Genomic DNA, 24,367 nt, shown 5'->3' on the forward strand with positions numbered 1-24,367 from the left:
GGGAGCTCAGTGGTCTCACGTGTGATACTATCGTCAATTCTATCAGTCTGCGGGGATCAATTAGCCAGGAAGGGGCTTTGGTGGAGATGAGATCCTGGGCATCCGACCTCCCTCAGCCTGGAGCTGAGACGCTACTGTGTCAGTATGAGGAGCTCCGACCCACTGTTGCAGTGCACAGGGTGCGGGGGGCAGCAGAAACCTCAAATAAAACTCGAGTCCGGCACCAGGACAGGAAGTCACCGCGGTTTATTGATTTCATCATGACAAATGTAAATTAAACAATGAGTGAGCTGCTGACGTGCGGGAATAAATAAACTGACCCGACTCATTCACAGTCACCCACAATTAACTGATCGGCGACAACGAGTGACCGGATGAATAATGAGTCCCGTTTCTCACCGTCACTCTGCACCGGGGAACCGATGATTATAAAATCACACTTCAGGGCCGTGTCCCGGATCGCTGCAGATCCAGGGTCATTGCCGAGGGATTTGTCAATTTGACATCATTATATCGGCCAGACTGCACCGTTTTCAGCAAAGGGAGCAAAAGGATTCTGTCCCGGGATAACCCCCGGGCTCTTCCTGTCTGGGTAATTCTCTCGGGTGTCACGTGGGAGTCCCGAACACGCACACCCCGCCGGACAACAGGCGGAAACACGTCACTGCGGGACCGCTCCGAGCGACGCACAGCGCGAGACCTGAGCCACTTCCGTTAAAACCGTTGGGAATCACACCGGGCGCGCGGCCATTAAAGGTAAGGGCGGGAGTTAAAGGGGATGCGGGGAATCGGCCAAAATGTTCCCATCCCGCGGTTGGGGATTTTCACACATTCGGATGTTCACAGATCCACTCTCAGTCCGGGTCTGAGTCCCTCCAGAGGTCCCAGTTCCTTCCTCCCGGTCTCACTGAACCGATTGTCCTCCAGCCTGAGACAGATGGAAGAATAAAGATGAAATAAACAGATCACACAACAGTGTCAGTAACAGGGGACCGGGGTTAATGTTTCAACAACACTCACAGACAAATATCACCAGACAACCTGCCGATCCGCTGATATTTTATCACATTGAACATTAACACAAACACTTACTCGATCGACTCCAGACTCGGGAGGGTCAGTATGAGGAGGCGGATAGCGGGGGCAGATCGATCTGTCAGCGAGTTTGAGGTCAGGTTCAGCTGCGTCAGTGATGGTTTTGTACTGAGTGCGGAGACGAGATCCTCGGCACCAGAATCTGTGAGACCGACACCCCACAGCCTGGAGATGAGAGAGAGTGAGGGTGAAGGACACAGAGAGACAGGAGATGGTACAAATCCCCAGTGTTTATCAGTAACACAATTACTGATCACATTAATGTTCAGTGTCAGACACCCAGTGACTGTAAACACAATCTCCCACAGCCTGGAGATGAGAGAGAGTGAGGGTGAAGGACACAGAGAGACAGGAGACGGTATAAATCCCCAGTGTTCTGTGGTGAACTATGTGCCTGTCTGGACACGCCCCCTGCTGACTGCTCCTGTGGCTCCTCCCACAGGCCCCTGTATAAAGGCGATCTGAGGCCTGACGCTCGGCCTCAGTCTCCAGGTCATAGTATGATGGACACTCACTCCTGGTTCCTTCTTCCAGTCAATAAAAGCCGATATCTCGCCTTACATCTCAGTGTGAGTTATTGATGGTGCATCATGTTCATCAGTAACACAATTACTGATCACGTTAATGTTCAGTGTCAGACACCCAGTGACTGTAAACACTCTCCCACAGTCTGGTACTTACTGCAGTGTCTGTATTTTACACTCCGTGTTCCTCAGAGCCGCAGACACCAGTTTCACTCCTGAATCTTCCAGTTTATTATCACTCAGGTCCAGCTCCGTCAGTGATGGGTCTGTAGTGAGAGCGGAGGCGAGATCCTCGACACCGGAATCTGTGAGACCGACGCTGAACAGCCTGGAGATGAGAGAGAGTGAGATTGAAGGACACAGAGAGACTGGAGATGGTACAAATCCCCAGTGTTGATCAGTAACACAATTACTGATCACATTAATGTTCAGTGTCAGATACCCAGTGACTGTAAACACAATCTCCAACAGTCTGGTACTTACCACAGTTTCTGTATTTTACACTCCGGGTTCCTCAGAGCCGCAGACACCAGTTTCACTCCTGAATCTCCCAGTTCATTACCACTCAGGCCCAGCTCCGTCAGTGATGGGTTTGTACTGAGAGCGGAGGCGAGATCCTCGGCACCAGAATCTGTGAGACCGACACCACTCAGCCTGGAGATCAGAGAGAGAGAGAGGGGGGGTGGGGGATGAAGGACACAGAGAGACAGGAGACGGTACAAATCCCCAGTGTTTATCGGTAAAACAATTACTGATTTTTTTTCCTCAGCACGACTGCGCAAGTCGGCCAGTGAAAACAGCGAGAAGAGTTTAAAAGGAAGACAGATTTACAGAGCGAGCGTCAGAGGAGCGGGAGACAGAGTAGGAAGGCTTTGGCTCAACGGGGCTTCGGCGATAAAGGGTCGAGGCGAGGTAGGTTATCTGTTTACAATACAGACAGAGAGTTATGTGTGTGAGGCTGGTTTTCTGTGCTCTGTGTCAGATGTGGGAGATCCTGGAGACTCCCAGCCTCCTGGCCGGCAACTTCTACACCCGGTGTGTCGAGCTGCAGCTCCTTAGGGACCGAGTTAGGGAACTGGGGATGCAGCTCGATGACCTTCGTCTGGTCACGGAGAGCGAGGAGAGAGAGGAGTTACAGGCAGGTGGTCATACCTGAGCCATGGGAGACTGAAGAAGTGGTTCAGTCAGGAGAGGGAAGGGCAAGAAGCAGGTACTAGTGAATACCCCTGTGGCTGTACCCCTTGACAATAGGTACTCCTGTTCTAGTACTGCCGGAGTGGGGGCGTCCTAAGGGGGGTGGGGTGAAGCAACGGTGAACGTGCCTGTGGCACAGAGTCTGGCCCTGTGCTCCAGAAGTGCAGGGAATGGAAGAGGATGGCAGTAGAGATAGGGGATTCTGTCGTTAACGGGTCAGACAGGCGAATCTTTGGATGCAGGAATGAAACACATGAATGACAGTAGTTTGCCTCGCAGGTGCCAGGGTCCCGGATTTTCAGATCGCGTCCAAGATAGCCTGCAGTGGGAGAGAGCACAGCCAGAGGTCGTGGTACATATTGGGACCAATAACATAGTTAGGAAAAGGGACGAAGTCCTGAAAACAGACCACAGGGCGTAAGGATGTAAGTTGAGAAACAGGAACGCACATGTAGTAATCTCGGGTTTACTGACTGTGCAACAAGACAGTGAGAATAGGAATAGGATGAGGTTAAGGATAAATGCGTGGCTGAGGGATTGGAGCAGGAGGCAGGGATTCCGATTTCTGGATCATTGGGACCTCTTTTGAAGCAGCTGTGACCTGCACAAAAAGGATGGGTTCCACTTGAATCCCGGGGGGGGGGTGCAATATCCTGCAGGGAAGGTTTGCTAAGGCTGTTGCGGAGAGTTTTAATAGAATTGCTCGGAGTTGGAAATGAACTGATGTGATGGAGGAAAGGAAGGTTGGCTCACAAATAGAGAAAATTTGGAGAGAATACGAAAGGGAGGATAGGCAGGAGATAGAGAAGGGACACATTCAGTCCAATCATTTGAGATGTGTCTATTTTAATGCAAGGAGTATGATGAATAACGCGGATGAGCGAGTGTGGATCAGCTCTTGGAGCTATGATGTTGTGGTCATTAGAGAGACTTGGATGGCTCAGAGGCAGGAATGGCTACTTCATGTGCCAGGCTTTAGATGTTTCATAAAGGACAGGGTGGGAGGAAAAAGTGGTGGGTGCGTGGCACTGTTAATCAGAGATAGTGTCACGGCTGCAGAAAAGGAGGACGTCATGGAGGGGTTGTCTACGGCGTCTCTGTGGGTGGAAGTTAGGACCAGGAAGGGGGTCAATAACTCTACTGGGTGTTTTGTATAGACCGCCCAACAGTAACAGGGACATCGAGGAGCAGATAGGGAGACAGATTCCCAAAAGGAGTAATAATAACAGGGTTGTTGAAGTGTGAGATTTTAATCTCCCATATATTGATTGGCATCTCTTTAGAGTGAGGGGTTTAGTTGGGGTGGGGTTTGTTAGGTGTTTTCAGGAAGGTTTCTTGACACAATATGTAGATAAGCCTATAAGAGGGGAGCCTGTACTTGATCTGGTATTGGGAAATGAACCTGGCCTGGTGTCAGGTCTCTCAGTGCGAGAGCATTTTGGAGGTAGTGATCACAATTCAATCTCTTTTACCATAGCATTAGAGAGAGATAGGAATAGGCAAGTTAGGGAAACCTTTAATTGGAGTATGGAGAACTATGAGGCTATCAGGCTGGAACTTGTCAGCATAAATTGCAAACAGATTTTCTCAGGGAAACGTACCGAAGAAATGTAGAAAATATTCAAGTGATATTTGCGTGGGGTTCTGAGTGGGTACGTTCCAATGAGACATGGAAAGGATGGTAGGGTACAAGATCCGTGGTGCACAAAGGCCGTTGTAAATCTAGTCAAGAAGAAAAGAAGAGCTCATGAAAGGTTCGAAACACGAGTTAATGATATGAATCTGGAAGATTATAAGACTGGCAGGGAATAGCTTAAGAATGAAATCAGGAGAGCTGGAAGGGGCCATGAGAACGCCTTGGCAGACAGGATTAAGGAAAACCCCAAAGCATTCTGCAAGTATGTGAAGAGCAAGAGGGTAAGATGTGAGAGGATAGGACCAATCAAGTGTGACAATGCAAAACTGCGTATGGGACAGGAGGATATAGCGGAGGTATTTAATGAATCATTCACTTCAGTATTCGTGACGGAAAACGATCTTGGTGTTTGTAGGGATGACTTGCAGTGGACTGCAAAGCTTGAGAATGTAGATATTAAGAAAGAGGATGTGCTGGAGCTTTTGCAAAGCATCAAGTTGGATACGTCACTGGAACATGATGGGATGTACCTCAGGCTACTTTTGGAAGCGAGGGAGGAGATTACTGAGCCTCTAGCAATGAACTTTGCATCATCAATGAGGATGTGAGAGGTTCCGGAGTATTGGAGGGTTGCGAATGCTGTTCACTTATTCAAGAAAGGGAGTAGGGATAGCCCAGGAAAGTATAGGTTAGTGAGTCTTGCTTCAGTGGTTGGAAAGTTGATGGAGAAGATCCTGAGAGGTAGGATTTATGAATATCTGGAGAGGCAAAATATGATTAGGAATAGACAGCATGGCTTTGTCAAAGGCAGGTCGTGCCTTACGAGCCTGAATGATTTTCTTGATGATGTGACTAAACACATTGATGAAGGTAGAGCCGTAGATGTAGTGTATATGGAATTCAGCAAGGCATTTGATAAGGTACCCCATACAAGGCATTGAGAAAGTAAAGAGGCATGGGATCCAAGGCGTCATTGCTTTATGGATCCAGAACTGGCTTGTCCACAGAAGACAAAGAGTGGTTGTAGATGGGTCATATTCTGCATGGAGGTTGGTGACCAGTCGTGTGCCTCAGGGATCAGTTCTGGGACCCCTAGTCTTTGTGATTTTTATAAATGACCTGGATGAGGAAGTGGAGGGTAGTGTTAGTAAATTTGTTGCTGACACAAAGGTTAGGTGTGTTGTGGATAGTGTGGAGGGCTGTCAGAGGTCACAGCGGGACACCGAAAGGATGCAAAACTGGGCTGAGAAGTTGCAAATGGAGTTTAACCTATATAAGTGTGAAGTGGTTCATTTTGGTAGGTCAAATATGCTGGTAGAATATAGTATTCATGGCAAGACTTGGCAGTGTGGATGATCAGAAAACATAGGACACTCAAAGCTGCTATGCAGGTTGACTCTGTAGTTAATAAGGCACACGGTGTATTGGCCTTCATCAGTCGTGGGATTCAGTTTAACAGTCGAGAGGTAATGTTTAAGAGTTGAGAGGTTATGAGGGGGATAGATCGAGTTGACGTGGATAGGCTTTTTCCGTTGAGAGTAGGGGAAATTCAAACAAGAGGACATGATTTGAAAGTTAGGGGGCAAAACTTTAAGGGTAACACGAGGGGGAATTTTTTACTCAGAGAGTGGTGGCTGTGTGGAATGAGCTTCCAGTAGAAGTGGTAGAGGCAGGTTCGGTATTGTCATTTAAAGTAAAATTGCATAGGAATATGGACAGGAAAGGAATGGGGGGTTATGGGCTGAGTGCAGGTCGGTGGGACGAGGTGAGAGTAAGCGTTCGGCACGGACTGCAAGGGCCAAGCTGGTCTGTTTCCATGATGTAATAGTTATTTGGTTATATGTTGCAGCTATATAGGACCCTGATCAGACCCCACTTGGAGTACAGTGCTCAATTCTGGTCTTTTCACTATCGGAAGGACATGGAAACCATAGAAAGGGTGTAGAAGAGATTTACAAGGATGTTGCCTGGATTGGGGATCATGTCTTATGAGAATAGGTTGAGTGAACGTGGCCTTTTCTCCTGGAGAGACAGAGGATGAGAGGTGACTTGGTAGAGGTGTACAAGATAATGAGAGGCAATGATCATGTAGATATTCAGAGGCTTTTCCCCAGGGCTGAAATGACTAGCACGAGAGGGCATAGTTTTAAGGTGCTTGGAAGTAGGTACAGAGGACATGTCAGGGGTAAGTTTTTTTACGCAGAGAGTGGTGAGTGCGTGGAATGGGCTGCTGGCGGCGGTGGTGGAGGCGGACACGATCGGATCTTTTTAACTCCAGGATGGCTGCATCGAGCTTAGAAATATAGAGCACTATGGGTAAAACCGAGGTAACTCTAAGGTAGAAACATGTTCAGCACAGCTTTGTGGGCCGAAGGGCCTGTATTGTGCTGTATGTTTTCTATGTTTCTTTGTTTCTACTGATCACATTAATGTTCAGTGTCAGACACCCAGTGACTGTAAACACAATCTCCCACAGTCTGGTACTTACCACAGTTTCTGTATTTTACACTCCGGGTTCCTCAGAGCCGCAGACACCAGTTTCACTCCTGAATCCCCCAGTTTATTATAACTCAGGTTCAGCTCCGTCAGTGATGGGTTTGTACTGAGAGCGGAGGCGAGATCCTCGGCACCAGAATCTGTGAGACCGACATTCTCCAGCCTGGAGATGAGAGAGAGTGAGGGTGAAGGACACAGAGAGACAGGAGACGGTACAAATCCCCAGTGTTTATCAGTAACACAATTACTGATCACATTAATGTTCAGTGTCAGACACCCAGTGACTGTAAACACAATCTCCCACAGTCTGGCACTTACCACAGTTTCTGTATTTTACACTCTGGGTTCCTCAGAGCCGCAGACACCAGTTTCACTCCTGAATCTCCCAGCTGGTTTCGCCCAAGTCTAAACAAAAACAGACAAATTGATGAATAAAGTGATTCAAACCGTGAGTTTGGGGGAATTTCTCTCGCTCGGATATTTTAGGAAACGTTAAACCTTTCAGTAAATCACTGATCGGAGTTCCCATCACTGTCAATGTCAAGATCCCAGAGGAAGAAGGCAGATGGGGAACAGTGATCCCACTGGAGAAATTGGGATGGGGAAGAAAGATACCCACAGGAGGAAAGGGAGTGGGGAAGATAAATGCCACAGGAGGAAGGGAATGTGGGAGTAACATCCCACAGAAAAAACTTGGATGAGGAAGAGCGATCCCACAGGAGGAAGGAGCATGGGGAAGAGAAACCGGCAGGAAGAGGAGGGACAGGGAAGAGAGATCATACAGGTGGAAGGGGGATGAGAAAGTGAGATGCCACAGGAAGAGGGGAATGGGAACAGAGGCCTAACTGCAGGAAGGGGGATGGTGAAGAGAGATCCCACCGATGGAAGGGAGATGGGGAAGAGATAGATCCCTGAAGAGGAAGGAAGATGTAGAAGGGAGATCACACAAGGATGGGGAAACAGAGATCCCACAGGAGTATGTGGGATGGGTAAGAGAGACCCCACAGAAGGAAAGGGTGTGGGGAAGAGAGATTCCACAGAAGGAAGTCAGATGGACCAGTGATTCCGAAGGAGGAAGGCGGATGGCGAAGAGAGATCCCTAAGGAGGAAGGCGGAGTTCGATATTAAGGTACAGCATATTAAAGGAAGTGATAATATGCTCACGGATTGTTTATCTAGATGCTGAATTGAGTGGATAACTGCATTACACTGTAGAAAAAAAAGTTTGGTGTTGTGTTAGATTCTAACACCCTGCAAGACTCTGTATGAATTCGTTTTTTTCCGATGGTAAAAAAAAACGCCCTGAAGAAAGGGGGTGTTATGTCCGTAGCCCCCTCCTTTGTGAAAATCGCCAGATCACTGTTGGGTTGAGTCGAAAGGGGGCCCAAGTCAGGAGGGGGAGACGTGCAGGATGTCAAGTTTCTCCCCCCCCCCCCCCCATAGCGATGCAAAGCTACGGGACATGGCCATTGTCGCTTGGAGACAGATTTGTGGATTGAGATACTCTGCTACGTGAATGCCCTCGGGCAAAGTGGGCTGGTTGAGGGAGAGATTGCATCACCCCCAACCTGATTGACATCTACGACCCTGCGAGTCAGAATAAAAAAGGGGCTGTAGGAACAACCCCTCAGTCGCACCAGAAGAAACGTTAAGCGACCACGTAACAGCAGGAAGTCATCTGAAGGAAGCCACGTGCGTTCGATTCCGTGGCTGGAATCGGTGACTGGAACCACGGAAAACAGCTTTTAGCTAACAACGGGGAAGCCCGCTCCCCTGACTCAACGGATTGGCATCTTAAAAGACCTGGGGCAAGTTTATACTACATCACTTTTAAACCCAACAACGCTGCAGCTTGAACGAACTGATGGTGACTTGCCTTTCCATCGGACAATACATTATCCCCTAGACAACGATAGAGATATTTCTTATCGGTTATTATTATACCCGCGCTTAGATTTAGTATTGACGACGTATATTATCTGTATGTTTTCATTAACCTTATTTTTGTGCCCTTTATCAATAAATACTTTTAATAAATAGTACCATCAGACTTCAACGGACCTCCCTATATTTGCTGGTAACTGATCCAGTTACGGGAATTTCGTAACAACAGGAAGTGGGGGTGATGGGAACAGAGACCCTCAGGCCGAAGTTGGATGTGGAAAAGAGATCCCACAGGAGGAAGGGGGATGGTGAAGAGAGATCCCACAGGAGGAAGGGGGATGAGGAAGAGAGATCCCACAGGGACTGTGGGGATGGGAACAGAGGTGGCACAGGAGAAAGTGGGATAGGGAATCACATTCTTCTTCTGGGATCTCCCTTCCACATCCCCCTTCATGATTTTACATCACTCGTCCATCTGACCTCCTCCTCTGAGCTCTCTCTTCACCGTACCTCTTCCTGCTGTTGGGCCTCTGTTCCCATTCCCCTCTTCCTGTGGCATCTGTCTTTCTCGTGTCCCTTCCTCCTTATTGATCTCTCTTCCCCATCCCACTTCCTCCTCTGGGATCACACTTCCCCATCCCCCTTCCTCCTGTGGGAACTCTCTTTCCCATCCACTTACTCCTGTCGGGCCTCTGTTCGAATACCCGCCACTTCCTGTCGGATACAACACATCCTGTGGGGTCTCTCTTCAGAAGGAGGGGGAAAGGGAAAGGGAGATCCAACAGCAGGATGGGACAAGAGATCCCACAGGAGGAAGGGGGGTGAGGAAGAGAGATCCCACAGGAGGATGCCGGATAGGGAAGAGAGATCCCACAGGAAGAGGTGGGATGGAGAAGAGAGATCATAGAGGAGGATTGGTGACGAGTCGGAGTGATACCTCAGGAGGAATGGGTTTGGGAAAGAGAAATCCCACAGGTTGAGGGGGCATGAGAACAGAGGACCCACAGGAGGGAGGGGGATGGGGAAGAGAGATCCCACAGGAGGAAGCCGGATGGATGAGTGATCCCACAGGAGGATGCCGGATAGGGAAGGGACATCCCACAGGAGAAAGTAGCATGAGGAAACGAGATCTCACAGGTGGATTGCTATCCGTGCTATGCGCCAGTGAGGCTAGAAATAGGAAGATAATGCAGCTAAATACGTGGCTGAGGGGATGGTGCATGAGGGACGGGTTCATGTTTCTGGACAATTGGGCTTTCTTCCAAGGGAGGTGGGACCAGTTCGAATTGGACAGTTTGCACCTGAACTGGAGGGGGACTAATACCCTTGCCGGTAGGTTAGCATGTTCTGCTCCGGGGGTTTTAAACTAGATTGTAGGCGGAGGGGGAAGAGTGTTAGAGCAGATAGTGAAGTGGAGGAGGATAAAGGTCATGCGAAGACTACTTTGATAAACAGATATCAATGGTTTGTACGTGAGAGGAATGTTCTCAGCTGCATCTATTTCAATGCAAGGAGTATTGTGTGGAAGGCAGATGGGTTTGGGTTGTGGATTGGCACATGATGATATCGACGTAATTGCTATTAGTAAGACTTGGTTGCAGGAGGGGCAAGACTAATAACTATATAACCATATAACAATTACAGCACAGAAAAAGGCCATTTTGGCCCTTCTAGTCCGTGCCGAATGCTTACACTCTCCTAGACCCACTGACTCATACTCGGTTCATAACCCTCCATTCCTTTCCTGTCCATATACCTATCCAATTTTACGTTAAATGACAATACCGAACCTGCCTCTACCACTTCTATTGGAAGCTCATTCCACACAGCTAACCCTATCTGAGTAAAGAAATTACCCCTCATATTACCCTTAAACGTTTGCCCCTTAACTCATGTCCTCTTGTTTGAATCTCTAGTATTCTCAATGGAAAAAGCCTATCTACATCAACTCTATCTGTCCCCCACATAAGTTTAAATACCGCTATCGTCCCCCCTCAACCTTCTATGCTCCAACGAAAAAAGACCTAACTTGTTCAATCTTTCTCTGTAACTTCGATGCTGAAACCCAGGTAACATTCCAGTAAATATCCTCTGTACTGTCTCAATTTTGTTGACGTCTTTCTTATAATTTGGTGACCAGAACTGTACACAATACTCCAAATTTGGCCTCACCAATGCCTTGTACAATTCTAACAATCCATCCCATCTCCTGTTCTCAATGCTCTGAATTATAAAGGCCAACATACCAAAAACTTTCTTCACCACACTATCCACATGAGATTCCACTTTCAGGGAACTATGCACCATTATTCCTAGAACACACTGTTCTATTGCATTCTTCAATGCCCTACATTTTACTATGTATGTCCTATTTGGATTATTCCTATAAAATGTAGTACCTCACACTTATCAGCATTAAACTCCATTTGCCATCTTTCAGCCGACTCCTCTAACTGGTCTAAATCTCTCTGCAAACTTTCAAAACCTACTTCATTATCCACAACGCCACCAACCTTAGTATCATCTGCATACTTACTAATCCAATTTACCACCCCATCATCCAGATCATTAATGTATATGACAAACAACATTGGACCCAGTACAGATCCCTGAGGCACACCACTAGTCACCGGCCTCCAACCTGACAAGCAGTTATCCATCACCACTCTCTGGCATCTCCCATCCCGCCACTGTCGAATCCATTTTACTACTTCAGTATTAATAACTAAAGATTGAATCTTCCTTACTAACCTTCTGTGTGAAGCCTTGTCAAGGGCCTTAATGAAGTCCATATAGAAAACATCCACTGCTTTACACTCGTCAACTTTCCTTGTAATCTCTTCAAAAAATTCAATAAGGTTTGTCAAACATGACCTTCCACGCACAAATCCATGATGACTGATCCTGTCTATCGAGATAATTATATATACCATCTCTAAGAATACGTTCCATTAATTTACCCACCACTGACGTCAAATTGACAGGCGTATAATTGCTAGGTTTACTCTTAGAACCCTTTTTAAATAATGGAACCACATGAGCAATACACAAATCCTTCGGCACCATCCCCGTTTCTAATGACATTTGAAATATTTCTGTCAGAGTCCCTGCTATTTCTACATTAACCTCACTCATGGTCTAAGGGAATATCCTGTGAGGCTCCGGAGATTTATCCACTTTTATATTCCTTAAAAACTCCAGCTTCATGTTCCGGGGTTCCATTGTTTTAGACGTGATAGAGGTGAAGGTTGAAAGAAGCAGTGGCATTACCAGTAAGGGAGAATATCACAGCTGTGCGTAGATGGGACAGCCCGGAGGGCTCGTCTACAGACGTCATATGGGTGGAGCCGAGGAACGGGAAAGGTGTGATCACACTAATAGGGTTGTATTATAGACCGTCTAATAGGCAGAGAGAATTGGAGGAGCAAATCTGTAGAGAGGTAGCAGACCGATGTAAGAAACAGAAAGTCGTAATTGTAGGGGATTTTAAATTTTCACATATTGACGGGGACGCCCACTCTGATAAAGGGTTAGATGGTGTGGAGTTTGTCAAATGTGTTCAGGAAAGTTTTCTAAATCAATATATTGAGCTAACAACGAGAGAGGGTGCAGTGCCTGATCTCTTATTAGGGAACCAGACAAGTCAGGTGACAGATGTGTAAGCAAAATTTTGGGGTCCAGTGACGATAATGTCATTAGTTTTAAGATTGGGATAAGTTGTTTTCTGGCAAGGATGTGTTCAGTAAGTGGAACGCCTTCAAGGGTGAAATTTTGAGAGTGCAGAGTTTGCATGTTCCTGCCAGGATTAAAGGCAAAGTTAACAGGCAGAGGGAACCTTGGTTTTCAAGGGATATTGGCGATCTGGTTAAGTAGGTGTTTAGCAGCTATAGGCAACAAGGGACTCTTCTATACTTGAAGAGTATAGAAAATGTAAGGCAATACTAAAGAAGGAAATCAGGAAGGCAAAAAGAAGACATGAGGTTGTGTTGGCAAATAATGTGAAGGTAAACCAGAAGGGTTTCTACAAGAATATTGAGGGTAAAAGGATAGTAAAGTACAAAATTGGTACCCCAGATGATTAGAGTGGTCGTCTATGTGTGGAGACTCACGAGATGGAGGAGATCTTAAACAGTTTTTTTTTTGCATCAGTGTTTACTCAGGAAACTAGCATAGCGGATATGGAATTAAGGCAAACAAACAGTTGTGTCATGGAACATATAGAGATTAGAGAGGAGGAGCTGCTTGCAGCCTTACAGTGAATAAAGGTAGATAAATTCCACGGAACTGAAATGATATTTCCTCCGACCTTGAGAGAGACTAGTGTAGAAATTGCAGGGGCCCTGGCAGAAATATTTAAAATGTCCTTTGCCACGGGTGCAGTGCCGGAGGATTGGAGGTAGCTCATGTTGTTCCGTTCTTTGCAAAAGACTTCAAAAGTACACCAGGTAATTACAGACCAGTGAGCCTGACATCAGTAGTAGGTAACCTATTGGAAGGTGTTTTGAGAGATCGGATATACAAGGATTTGGATAACCAAGGGCTGTTTGTGTGTGGTAGATCATGTTTAATGAATCCTATTGTGTTTTTCGAGAAAGTTACCAAGGATGCATAATAAGGAAAGGCTGTGGATGTTGAATGCATAGACGTTAGTAAAACATTTTAAAAAGTCCCACATGGGAGGCTAGATCAGAAAGTTTTGACACTCGGTATCCATGGAGAGATTGTAGATTGGATTCGAAATTGGCTGTGTGGGAGAAGACAGAGAGTGGTAGTGGATGATTGTTTCTCAGACGGAGGCCTGTGACTACTGGTGAGCCTCTGGGATCTGTGCTGGGACCATTGTTCTTTGTTGTCCATATCAATGACCTAAATGGTAATGTGATAAATTGGATCAGCAGCTTTCAAAGGCTTTCAAAGCTTGCAGAGGGATCTGGACCAACTGGAAGAATGGGGCAGAAGATGGGAGATGGAATTTATATCATATAACTTATAACCATTAAACCATTAAACAGCACGGAAGCAGGCCTTTCCGGCCCTTCTAGTCCGTGCCGAACGCTTACTCTCATCTAGTCGCACCTACCTGCACTCAGCCCATAACCCTCCATTCCATTTCTTTCCTGTCCATATACCTATCCAATTTTACTTTAACTGACAAAATCGAAACTGTCTCTACAACTTCTACTGGAAGCTCGTTCCACACAACGACCTCTCTCTGAGTAAAATAAAATCCCCTCGTGTTAACCCTAAACTTTTGCCCCTTCACTCTCAACTCATTCCCTCTTGTTCCAACCTCCCTTACTCTCAATTGAAAAAGTATATGCAGGTCAACTATTTCTATCCCCCTCATAATTTTAAATACTTCTATCAAGTCCCCCTTCAACCTTGTACGATCTAAAGAATAAAGTCCTAACTTGTTCAACCTTTCCCTGTGACTTAGGTGCTGAAACCCAGGTAACATTCTAGTAAATCTCCTTTGTATTCTCTCTATTTTGTTGACATCTTTCCTATAATTCAGTGACCAGAACTGTACACAATAAACCAAATTTGGCCGCACCAATGCCTTGTACAATTTCAACATTACATCCAAACTCCTATACTCAATGCTCTGATTTATAAAGGCCAGCATACCAAAAGCTTTCTTCACCACCCTATCCACATGTGATTCCACCTCCAGAGAACTATGCGCCATTATTCCTAGATCACTCTGTTCTACTGCATTCCTCAATGCCCTACCATTTACCATGTATGTCCTATTTGGATTATTCCTTCCTAAGTGTAGCACCTCACACTTATCAGCATTAAACTCCCTCTACTATTTTTCAACCCACTCTTCTAACTGGCCTAAATCTTTGAACAACAAGCTTTGAAAACTTTCAATATCTACAACGCCACCTATCTTAGTATCATCTGCATACTTACTAATCCAATTTACTATTGCATCATCCAGATCATTAATGGATATGACAAACAACATTGGAACCAGTACAGATCCCTGAGGCAGACCACTAGTCACCACTTAAATGCAGAAAAGTGTGAGGAGTTGCATTTTGGCATGACAAATCAAGGTAGGACATACTCAGTAAATGTTAGGGCACTGATGAGTGCGGAGCAACAAAGGGATCTGAGAGTTCAGATACATAATTCCCTGAAAGTAGCATCACAGGTAGACAGGGTTGTAAAGAAGGCTTTTGGCATCCTGGCATTCATAAATCAAAGTATTGAGTATAGGAGTTGAAATGTTATGATGAGGTTGTATGGGACATTGGTGAGGCCAAGTTTTGAATATCGTGCGCAGTTCTGTTCACATAACTATAGGAAGGATATCAGTAAGATTGAAACAGTGCAGAGAAGATTTACTAGGATGTTGCCGGATCTTCAGGAGTTGAGTTTCAGGGAAGGATTGAGCAGGTTAGGACTTTATTCCTTGGAGCATAGAAGAATGAGGGGAGATTTGATAGAAGTTTACAAAATTCTGAGGGGTATAGACAGGGTAAATGCGAATAGGCTCTTTCCGCATAGATTAGGAGAGATAAATTACAGGAGGACTTGGCTTCAGGGTGAAAAGGGGAATGGTTTAGGGGGAAATTCTTCACTGAGAGAGTGGGGAGAGTGTGGAACGTGTTGCTATTTGATGTAGTAGATGTGGACTCAAGCTTTAAGAATAAATTGGATAGATGCATGGATGGGAGAGGTCTGGAAGGTTATGGACTGGGTGCAGGTCAATGGGACAAGAAGAATAAAGTTTCGGCACCATTGTTTTCTGTGCGCTGGTGTTTTATGATTTTCCGATTCTCTGAAGGGATGTGGGGAGGAGAATTCACTCAGTCGGAAGGGCCAATGGGAAGAGAGATCCCACAGGAGCAAGGAAGATTGGGAAGGGATATCCCACAGGAAGATGTGGGAAGGGGAGAGATCACACCAGAGGAAGGGGGACGGAGGAGAGAGCCCAGAGAAGGAAGTGGAATGTGGAAGAGAGGTCCAACAGAAGGAAGATGATGGGAAAGAGAGATCCCAAAAAAAGAAAGCTGGTGGGGAAGATAAATCCAACAGAAGGAAGGGTATGGGGAAGAGGTATTACATAGGATGGGGATGTGAGATCCCACAGGAGGAAGTGCGATCGGGTAAAGAGATGCCAGAGCAGGAGAGTGGATGAGAAGAGATATCCAATAGCAGGAAGGTAATGGGCAAGAAAAATCCCACAAGGAGGATGTGGAAGAGAGATCCCACAGGATGAAGTAGGATTGTGAAGAGAGATCACATAGGAGGAAGGAGCATGCGGAAGAGAGATCCCACAGGAGGATGTGGGATGGGTAGGAGAGAGCGCACAGAAGGAAGGGGGGGGGGAGGTGAATAGAGAGCACACAGAAGTAAGGGGGTTGGGGAAGATATATCCCTAGGAAGAAAGATGGTGGGGAGATATCACACAGTTGGTAGGAGAATGGGGAAGAGGCATTCCACAGAACAAAGGCGGATGGGAAAAAGAGATCCCACAAGAGGATGGGGAATGGGAAAGAGATCCCATAGGAAGAAGGGGGATGAGAAAGAGAGATCCCACAGGAGGAAAGGGGGTGGGAAAGAGAGATCCCACAGGAGGTAATTGATGGGGAGGAGAGAGCGCATAGGAGAAAGGGGAATGGGAAAGAGAGATCCCACAGAGGTAAGGGGGCTGGGGAAGATATATCCCTAGGAAGAAAGATGGTGGAGAGGAGATATCACACAGTTGGTAGGAGAATAGGGAAGAGAGATTCCACAGAACGAAGGCGGATGGGAAAAAGATATCCCACAAGAGGATGGGGAATGGGAAAGAGATCCCATAGGAGGAAGGGGGATGAGCAAGAGAGATCCAACAGGAGGAAGGGGGATGGGAAAGAGAGATCCCACAGGAGGAAGGGGGATGGGAAAGAGAGATCCCACAGGAGGTAATTGATGGGGAGGAGAGAGCGCATAGGAGAATGGGGAATGGGAAAGAGAGATCTCACAGGAGGAAGTGGGGTGGGGAGAAGTGATCCCACATGACGAAGGGGGATGAGCAAGAGAGATCCCACAGGAGGAAGGGGGATGGGAAAGAGAGATCCCACAGGAGGAAGGGGGATGGGAAAGAGAGATCCCACTGGAGGAAGGGGGATGAGGAAGAGAGATCCCACAGAAGTATGGGTGTTGGGGAAGATATATCCCTAGGATGAAAGATGGTGGGGAGGAGATATCCCACATTTGGTAGGAGAATGGGGAAGAGAGATCCCACAGAAGGAAGGGGGATGGGGAAGAGAGGTCCCACAAGAGGATGGGGAATTGGGAACAGAGATGTACAGGAGGAAGGGAAATTGGGAAGAGAGATTCCATAAGAAGTGGAGGAATGGGAACAGAGCTCCCAGGGTGGTCAGGTGGATGAGGAAGAGAGATCCCACAGGAAGAAAGGGGTAGGGAGTTTAAATCTCACTGGAGGAAGGGGGAATGCGGAAGAGAGATCCCACAGGAAGAAAGGGGTGGGGAGGTTAATTCGCACAGGAGGAAGGGGGATGCGGAAGAGAGATCCAACTGCAGGAAGTTGATGGGGAAGAGAGATCCCACAGATGGAAGTGGAATGGGAACAGAGGCCCCAGAGGGTGAAAGGTGATGCGGAATAGAGATCCCATAGGAGCATGGGGGTGGAGAAGAGAGATTCCACTGTTGGAATGGGGATGGGGAAGAGAGATTCATCAGGATGAAGGAAGCCGGTGATGAGAAATCCCACAGGAGGAAGTTGTATAGGGAACCGAGTGCCCACAGGAGGAAGGGGGAAGGGTAGAGAGATCTCACAGGAGCAAGGGGTATGGAGAAGAGAAATTCGACAGCAGGAAGGAATGGGGAAGGGAGATCGCACAGAAGGAAGGGGGATGGGAATGAGAGATACCACAGGAGGAAGGTGGATGCTGAAGAGCGATCCAACAGTTGGAAGAAAGTTGGAGTGGGAGCAGAGAGCCCAGAGGATGAAAGAGGGATGGGAAAGCGAGATCTCACAGGTGGATTGCTACCCGTGCCACATGTTCGTGAGGCTAGAAATAGGAAGATAATGCAGCTAAATACGCGGCTGAGGGGATGGTGCATGAGGGAGGGGTTCATGTTTCTGGACAATTGGGCTTTCTTCCAGGGGAGGTGCGACCAGTTCGAATTGGACAGTTTGCACCTGAACTGGAGGGGACTAACATCCTTGCCAGTAGGTTAGCAAGTTCTGCTCCGGGGGTTTTAAACTAGATTGCAGGGGGAGGGAAGCCAGAGTGTTAGAGAAGATAGTGATGTGGAGGATGATAAGGATCATGCGTGGACTGCTTGTATAGACATATATATAAGTTTTGTCCGTGATAGAAATGTTCTCAGGTGCATTTATTTCCATACGAGGAGTATTGTGGGTAAGGCAGATGAATTTAGGGCGTGGATTGGCACGATAATGATATCGACATTATTTCTATCAGTAAGACATGGCTTGCAGGAGGGGCAGGGCTGGCAGCTTCATGTTCTGGGTTTCCATTGTTTCAGACGTGATAGGGGGGAGGGATGAAAGGGGGAGGAGTGGCATTACCAGTCAGGGGAATATCACAGCTGTGCGTAAACGGGACTCCCCGGAGGGCTCATCTACGGAGGCCACATGGGTGGAGCTGAGGAACGGGAAAGGTGCGACCACACGAATAGGGTTGTATTGTAGACCGCACAATAGTCAGAGAGAATCGGAGGACCAAACCTGTAGAGATTTAGCAGACCGATGTAAGAAACAGAAAGTTGTAATAGGAGGGGATTTTAACTTTCCACATATTGATGGGGTCTCCCAATCTGAGAAATGGTTAGATGGCGTGGAGTTTGTCAAATGTGTTCAGGAAAGTTTTCTAAATCAATATATTGAGGTACCAACGAGAGAGGGTGTAGTACCTGATCTCCTATTAGGGAACCAAACAGGTCAGGTGACAGAAGTATTTGACAGATGTATTCCAATTCTGTGGAAATGAGAGAGGATCTGGGAAGAGTGGATTGGGATAAGTTGTTTTCAGGCAAGGATGTGTTCAGTAAGTGGAACGACTTCAAGGGTGAAATTTTGAGAGTGCAGAGTTCACATGTTCCTGCCAGGATTAAAGGCAAATTTCACAGGCATAGGGAAACTTGGTTTTCAAGGGATATTGGCGATCTGGTTGAGTAGGTGTTTAGCAGGTATAGGCAACAAGGAACAAATGAGGTACTGGAAGAGGATAGAAAATGTAAGGGAATACTGAAGAAGGAAATCAGGAAGGCAAAAAGAAGACATGAGGTTGTGTTGTCAGATAATGTGAAGGTGAAGCGAAGGGTTTCTACAAGTATATTGAGAGTAAAAGAATATTAAAGGACAAAATTTGTACCCTAGAAGGTCAGAGTGTTCGTCTATGTGTGGAGCCTCACGAGATGGGGGAGATCTTAAACATTTTTTTAAATCAGTGTTTACTCAGGAAACTGGGATAGCGTATATGGAATTAAGGGATTGAACAGTAGTGTTATGGAACATATATAGATTAAAGGGGAGAAGGTGTTTGCTGCCTTACAGCGAATAAAGTTACATAAATCCCCCGGGCCTGACATGATACTTCCTCGGAACTTGAGCGAGACTGGTGTAGAAATTGCAGGGGACCTGGCAGAAATATTTAAAATATCCTTAACTATGGGTGCGCTGCCGGAGGATTGGACTGTAGCTCATGTTGTTCCGTTGTTTGAAAAAAGGCTCTAAAAGTGCACCACGTAATTACAGGCCAGTAAACCTGATATCACTAGTAGGTAAAGTATTGGATGGCGTTCTGAGAGATCGCATATACAAGGATTTGGACAGCCTAGGGCTGATTAAAGATAGTCAGCATGGCTTTGTGCCTGGGAAATCATGTTTAATGAATCTTGTAGTGTTTTTCGAGGAATTTACCAAGAAGGTAGATGAATAAAAGGCTGTGAAGGTTGCCTATATGGACTTTAGTAAGGCCATCAGAGGCCATAAGATGTTAACTCAAAAGGTTCAGACACCAGCTATCCATGTAGAGGTTGCAAACTGGATTTGAAATTGGCTGTGTGGGAGAAGGCAGAGAGTGGTAGTGGAAGATTGCTTCTCAGACTGGAGGACTGTGACTAGTGGTGTGTCTCAGGGATCTGTTCTGAGGTAATTGTTGTTTTTTGTTTAAATCTATGATCTAGATTCTAGATGATAATTTGATAATTTGGATCAGCCTGTTTGAGGATGACACTAAGATGGAGGCGTTGTGGACAGCGAGGAAGGCTTTCAAAGCTTGCAGAGGGATCTGGACAAACTGGAGAAATGGGCCAGAAAACGGCAGATGGAATTTAATGCAGACAAGTGTGAGGTGTTCCATTTTGGAAGGACAAATGAGGGTACGGCATACACAACAAATGTTAGGGCACTGAGGAGTGCGGAGAAACAAAGGGATCGGGGAGTTCAGATACATAATTCCCTGAAAGTGTCATCACAGGTAGAAAGGGTTGCAAAGAAGGCTTTTGTCATCCTTGCATTCATAAATCAAAGTATTGAGTATAAGAGTTGCGATGCTATGGTGAGGTTGTGTGAGGCATTGGTGAGGCCAAATTTGGAATACTGTATGCAGTTCTGGTCACCTAACCACAGGAAGGATATCCGTAAGTTTGAAAAAGTGCAGAGAAGATTTAATAGGATTTTGCCGGGTCTTCAGGAGTTGAGTTACATGGAAAGATTGAACAAGTTAGGACTTTATTCCTGGAGCGCAGAAGAATGAGGGGAGATTTGATAGTTTACAAAACTCTGAGGGTACAGACAGGGTAAATGCGAATAGGCTCTTTCCACATAGATTAGAAGAGATGAATTACAGGAGGACGGCTTCAGGGTGAAAGGGGAAAAGTTTAGGGGAGCATTTGGAGGAACTTCTTCACTCAGAGGGTGGTGAGAGTATGGAACGAGCTGCCATCTGATGTGGAAAATGTGGACTCACTCTTAAGCTTTAAGAACAAATTGGATAGATACATGGATAGGAGAGGATTGGAGGGTTATGGACTGGGTGCAGGTCAATGGGACTAGCGGAATAAGGATTCGGTACAGACTAGCAGGTCCGAATGGTCTGATTTCTGTGTTGTAGTTTTCTATGATTTTATGATTCTATGGAAGGATATGGGGAGGAAAGATCCCGTAGGCAAAAGGGGGATGGGGATGTGGAAGAGAGATCCCGAAGGAAGAAGCGGGATGGGAAGGGATCCCACAAGAAGAAGGAAATGGGGAAGGGAGATCCCACAGAAGGTATGGGAGTGTGGAAGAGAGATTCCACAGCAGGATGAGGCATGGGGAATACAGATCCCACAGGAGGAAGGGGATAGAGAGAGAGAGATTAAACAGGATGTAGGGGGAAGTGGTTGAGAGATCGGTCAGGAGGAGGAGGCATGTGGAAGAGAGTTCCCACAGGAGGATGTGGGATTGGTAAGAGAAATCACACAGGAGGAAGGGGGCTGGGGAAGAGAAATTCCACAGGGGCATGCCAAAGAGAGATCAGACAGGAGGAAGTCGATGGGTGAGAGAGATCCCACAGGAGGAAAGGGGATAAGGATCCGATAGAAGGAAGGGGGATGGGGAAGAGAGATCTCACAGGAAGGGTGGGTGTGGGAAAGACATCCCACAGGAGGATGAGGAACGAGTAATAGAGAGCGCACAGGAGGAATGGGGATGGGGGCGAGATTCCAAATAATGGAAGGCGGATTGGGATCAGAGGTCCCACAGGTGGATTCCAAGGGTAAACGATAATCCTACAAGACGAGAGGATGCAGACAATTTTGTGCGTGTATGTTGGGTCTGAACAGAGGCCCAGAGGAGATGCGCCCTCGCTCTTTGCGTATCTGGAAGTGAGCAAAGTCACGCACGGGGAATGGCAGTAGGAGGACAATCTCACAATGGTATTTCATTCCTTCTCACTGGGACAGTCTGCTGATGGTCTCTTGTCCCTCACCGGGAAGGGGGTGTGAATCTCTGACCCACCTGCTGCAGTCAGTGTCGGTCTGGGTGTCAGTCACAGTGAGAAGGAACATTGTCAATGGACGTGTCACAGGCAGTGAGTAGCACGGCCATTCCTGTGATTTACTACCATTAAACCAATGGCCGTTGTTCACTGATCTGATGAAGTCTCCAACATCCCTTCTCAAAGAACCACAGAACCTTCCCGTCCTTGGGGAATTACTGACCGATCCCCTGGGCATTTGTCACAATTCTTCACAATCTGATTTACTACAAATTTACTGAAATTCCTTTACATTGAAACAACACAATGAGACAGTTTCACAGTTCAGAGTGAGAGATAAATCAAGTTACCTCAACTCCTGGCTCTTGTGCAGCCCGGGTCCCAGCCGCTGGATTCCTTCACACTGAATGTGGCAATTCTGCAGGTTGAGGTGTTTTATTGTGTCACTGAGTCCGATGACATGAGACAGGACAGCGCAGTCAATCGGGGTCAGTGTCATTCCACTGAATGAAAGTGTTTCCACAGATTCCAGTGCGGCCTGAGCCAGTCCACGATTCTGAGACTCAAACAGGTAGTGTAATGTGTTCAGGAGGCTCCTTTTACCAGCTTCACTCCCCATGTTTCCACTTTGGCGTTCAACCTCCTCCTTCACCCAGTCAATCACCCGGCAGGTTGTTTGATGAGGAAATGGACACAGAAACTCCTCCAGGCCCCGAGTTGTCATTGGGGAGGAGAGACCAGCAACAAAACGGAGAAATACCTCAAATCGCCCATCTGTCGTGTTGTGGGCTCCAGTGAGGAATTTCAGGATATCCCCGGGATTTGGATTCAGGAATTGTGCGACTGCAGCTACAAACTCTTGGATCGTGAGGTGTGGGAATGTGTACACCACGCTCCGGGCAGAATCCTCTCTCTCCAAAAGCTCCATCAGGAACCCGGACAGGAACTGGGAAGGCTGCAGATTGTAGTTGATCAAATCTCCATCTGTAAACACAATCTTCTTCTCGGACACTCCTCTGAAGGCCATCTGACCAACCCTGAGTAACACATCACGGGGGTTCTCAATCTCACGACCGTGGTTTTTCAGGATGTGGTAAATATAGTAGGAGTACAGTTGGGTGATGGTCTTGGGAACTCGCTGCGGGTCCCTGACTCTTTGTGTGAAGAAGGGGCCCAGTGCCAGAGCGAGGATCCAGCAGTAGGAGGGGTTGTAGCTCATGGTGTACAGGATCTCGTTCTCCTTCACGTGTTTGAAAACAGCTGCCGCCACCGTCTGATCTTCAAAATGTCTGATGAAGTATTCCTTCCTTTCCTCACCAACAAATCCCAGGATTTCAGCCCAGACACTGATCTTAGCCTTTTCCAGTAAATGTAACGCAGTGGGACGGGTGGTCACCAGCACTGAACACCCTGGGAGCAGCTTGTGCTGGATTAAACTGTACACAATGTCAGACACCTTACACTTGAATGCAGGATCTGTGCATGTGGACTGAGGTTCCGTGTCTTTCTGACTGTCAGCAAAATCAATTGTGTCATTGAATTCATCCAAACCATCAAATATAAACAGCAATCTCTCTGGGTTCTTCCAGACCTCTCTCAGTATGTTCCCAAAGTAAGGATACTGATCCAGAATGAGTTCCTTCAGGTTTATTCTGCAGTTAATGGAGTTTAAATCCCGGAATTTGAAACTGAAGATAAACTGGAATTGTTGGTATATTTTCCCCGTGGCCCAGTCATGAACAATCCTTTGTACCATTGTTGTTTTCCCGATCCCCGGGACTCCGGCCATTGCTGCCGAACTCACAGATTTGGATTTACTCCGAGTAAAGCTGCTGTGGAACAGCTGATCCATCCGGAGTTTTTCCAGGTGTCCACGGAGATGTTTTTCTCTCCACTCCTCGTGGTCTCTGCCTCTTGCCAGCAGCTCATGTTCCACAAGTCTCCGTTCTCGAACAGTAGAAATGACCGTGAGCTCAGCGTATCGATCAACCAGCTGGAAAACCTTCACCTTCTCCCTCATCAGGATCGTGTTCACTCTCAGTGTTTCAGTTTGTGCCCGCAGAGCCTCCTTGTGTTTCTGTTGAACATCTTCCATGGGAACAGACAGTGGACAAACTGTTAGATGCCTCAACGCTGAACTCAGTATCTAAGCACGCAAGAGTTATCTCAAAGCCATTGCATTAATAGATTCATCAATGGATATTCGTACAGTAAAGTCAATTTGATTAAAAGACTCCTGACTGGACAGAAAGGCGTGGTCTAGATAAACACCAGATCATCACATTTCCGCATTAACTGTGTTGTGAAGGTGAGAATTTCCCTGGTAGTTTACTGACCCCAGATTGTCCCGTACTCGTCAAACTCCCACGACTGCCACAAATATAATTGTTCCTGTGGATGAAACTTTTAATCCCTTATGTTGATGTGGTGTATAGACATAGTAAAGAGGGTAGTGAGAATTCTACCAAAGGAACGTGTCAGGGAATCACAGCTTCCCCCTCCTAGCATCACTAATTAAAAATGCAAAGAGGCAGCTTTGCTGATCAGCACCTACACTGTGGGTGACT

General features: G+C 46.8%; 1 protein-coding gene across 1 annotated transcript in view; it reads right to left on the reverse strand.

Annotated features, from left to right (window-relative positions):
- Positions 1-840: 840 nt before the first annotated feature.
- The window catches only part of LOC132390287 (NACHT, LRR and PYD domains-containing protein 3-like), a 56,621-nt gene continuing 33,094 nt past the window's right edge, over positions 841-24,367 (reverse strand). Inside the window, exons 8-12 of the mRNA XM_059962899.1 lie at positions 22,151-23,888; positions 7,264-7,350; positions 6,938-7,108; positions 1,093-1,260; positions 841-928 (exon numbers count right to left, since the gene is read on the reverse strand). Of these exons, the coding sequence (XP_059818882.1) occupies positions 841-928; positions 1,093-1,260; positions 6,938-7,108; positions 7,264-7,350; positions 22,151-23,888 (2,252 nt within the window). The remainder of the gene's footprint in view (positions 929-1,092; positions 1,261-6,937; positions 7,109-7,263; positions 7,351-22,150; positions 23,889-24,367) is intronic.

The sequence above is a fragment of the Hypanus sabinus genome, unplaced genomic scaffold (assembly GCF_030144855.1).
Source record: "Hypanus sabinus isolate sHypSab1 unplaced genomic scaffold, sHypSab1.hap1 scaffold_832, whole genome shotgun sequence".
NCBI classification, from domain to species: Eukaryota; Metazoa; Chordata; class Chondrichthyes; order Myliobatiformes; family Dasyatidae; genus Hypanus; species Hypanus sabinus.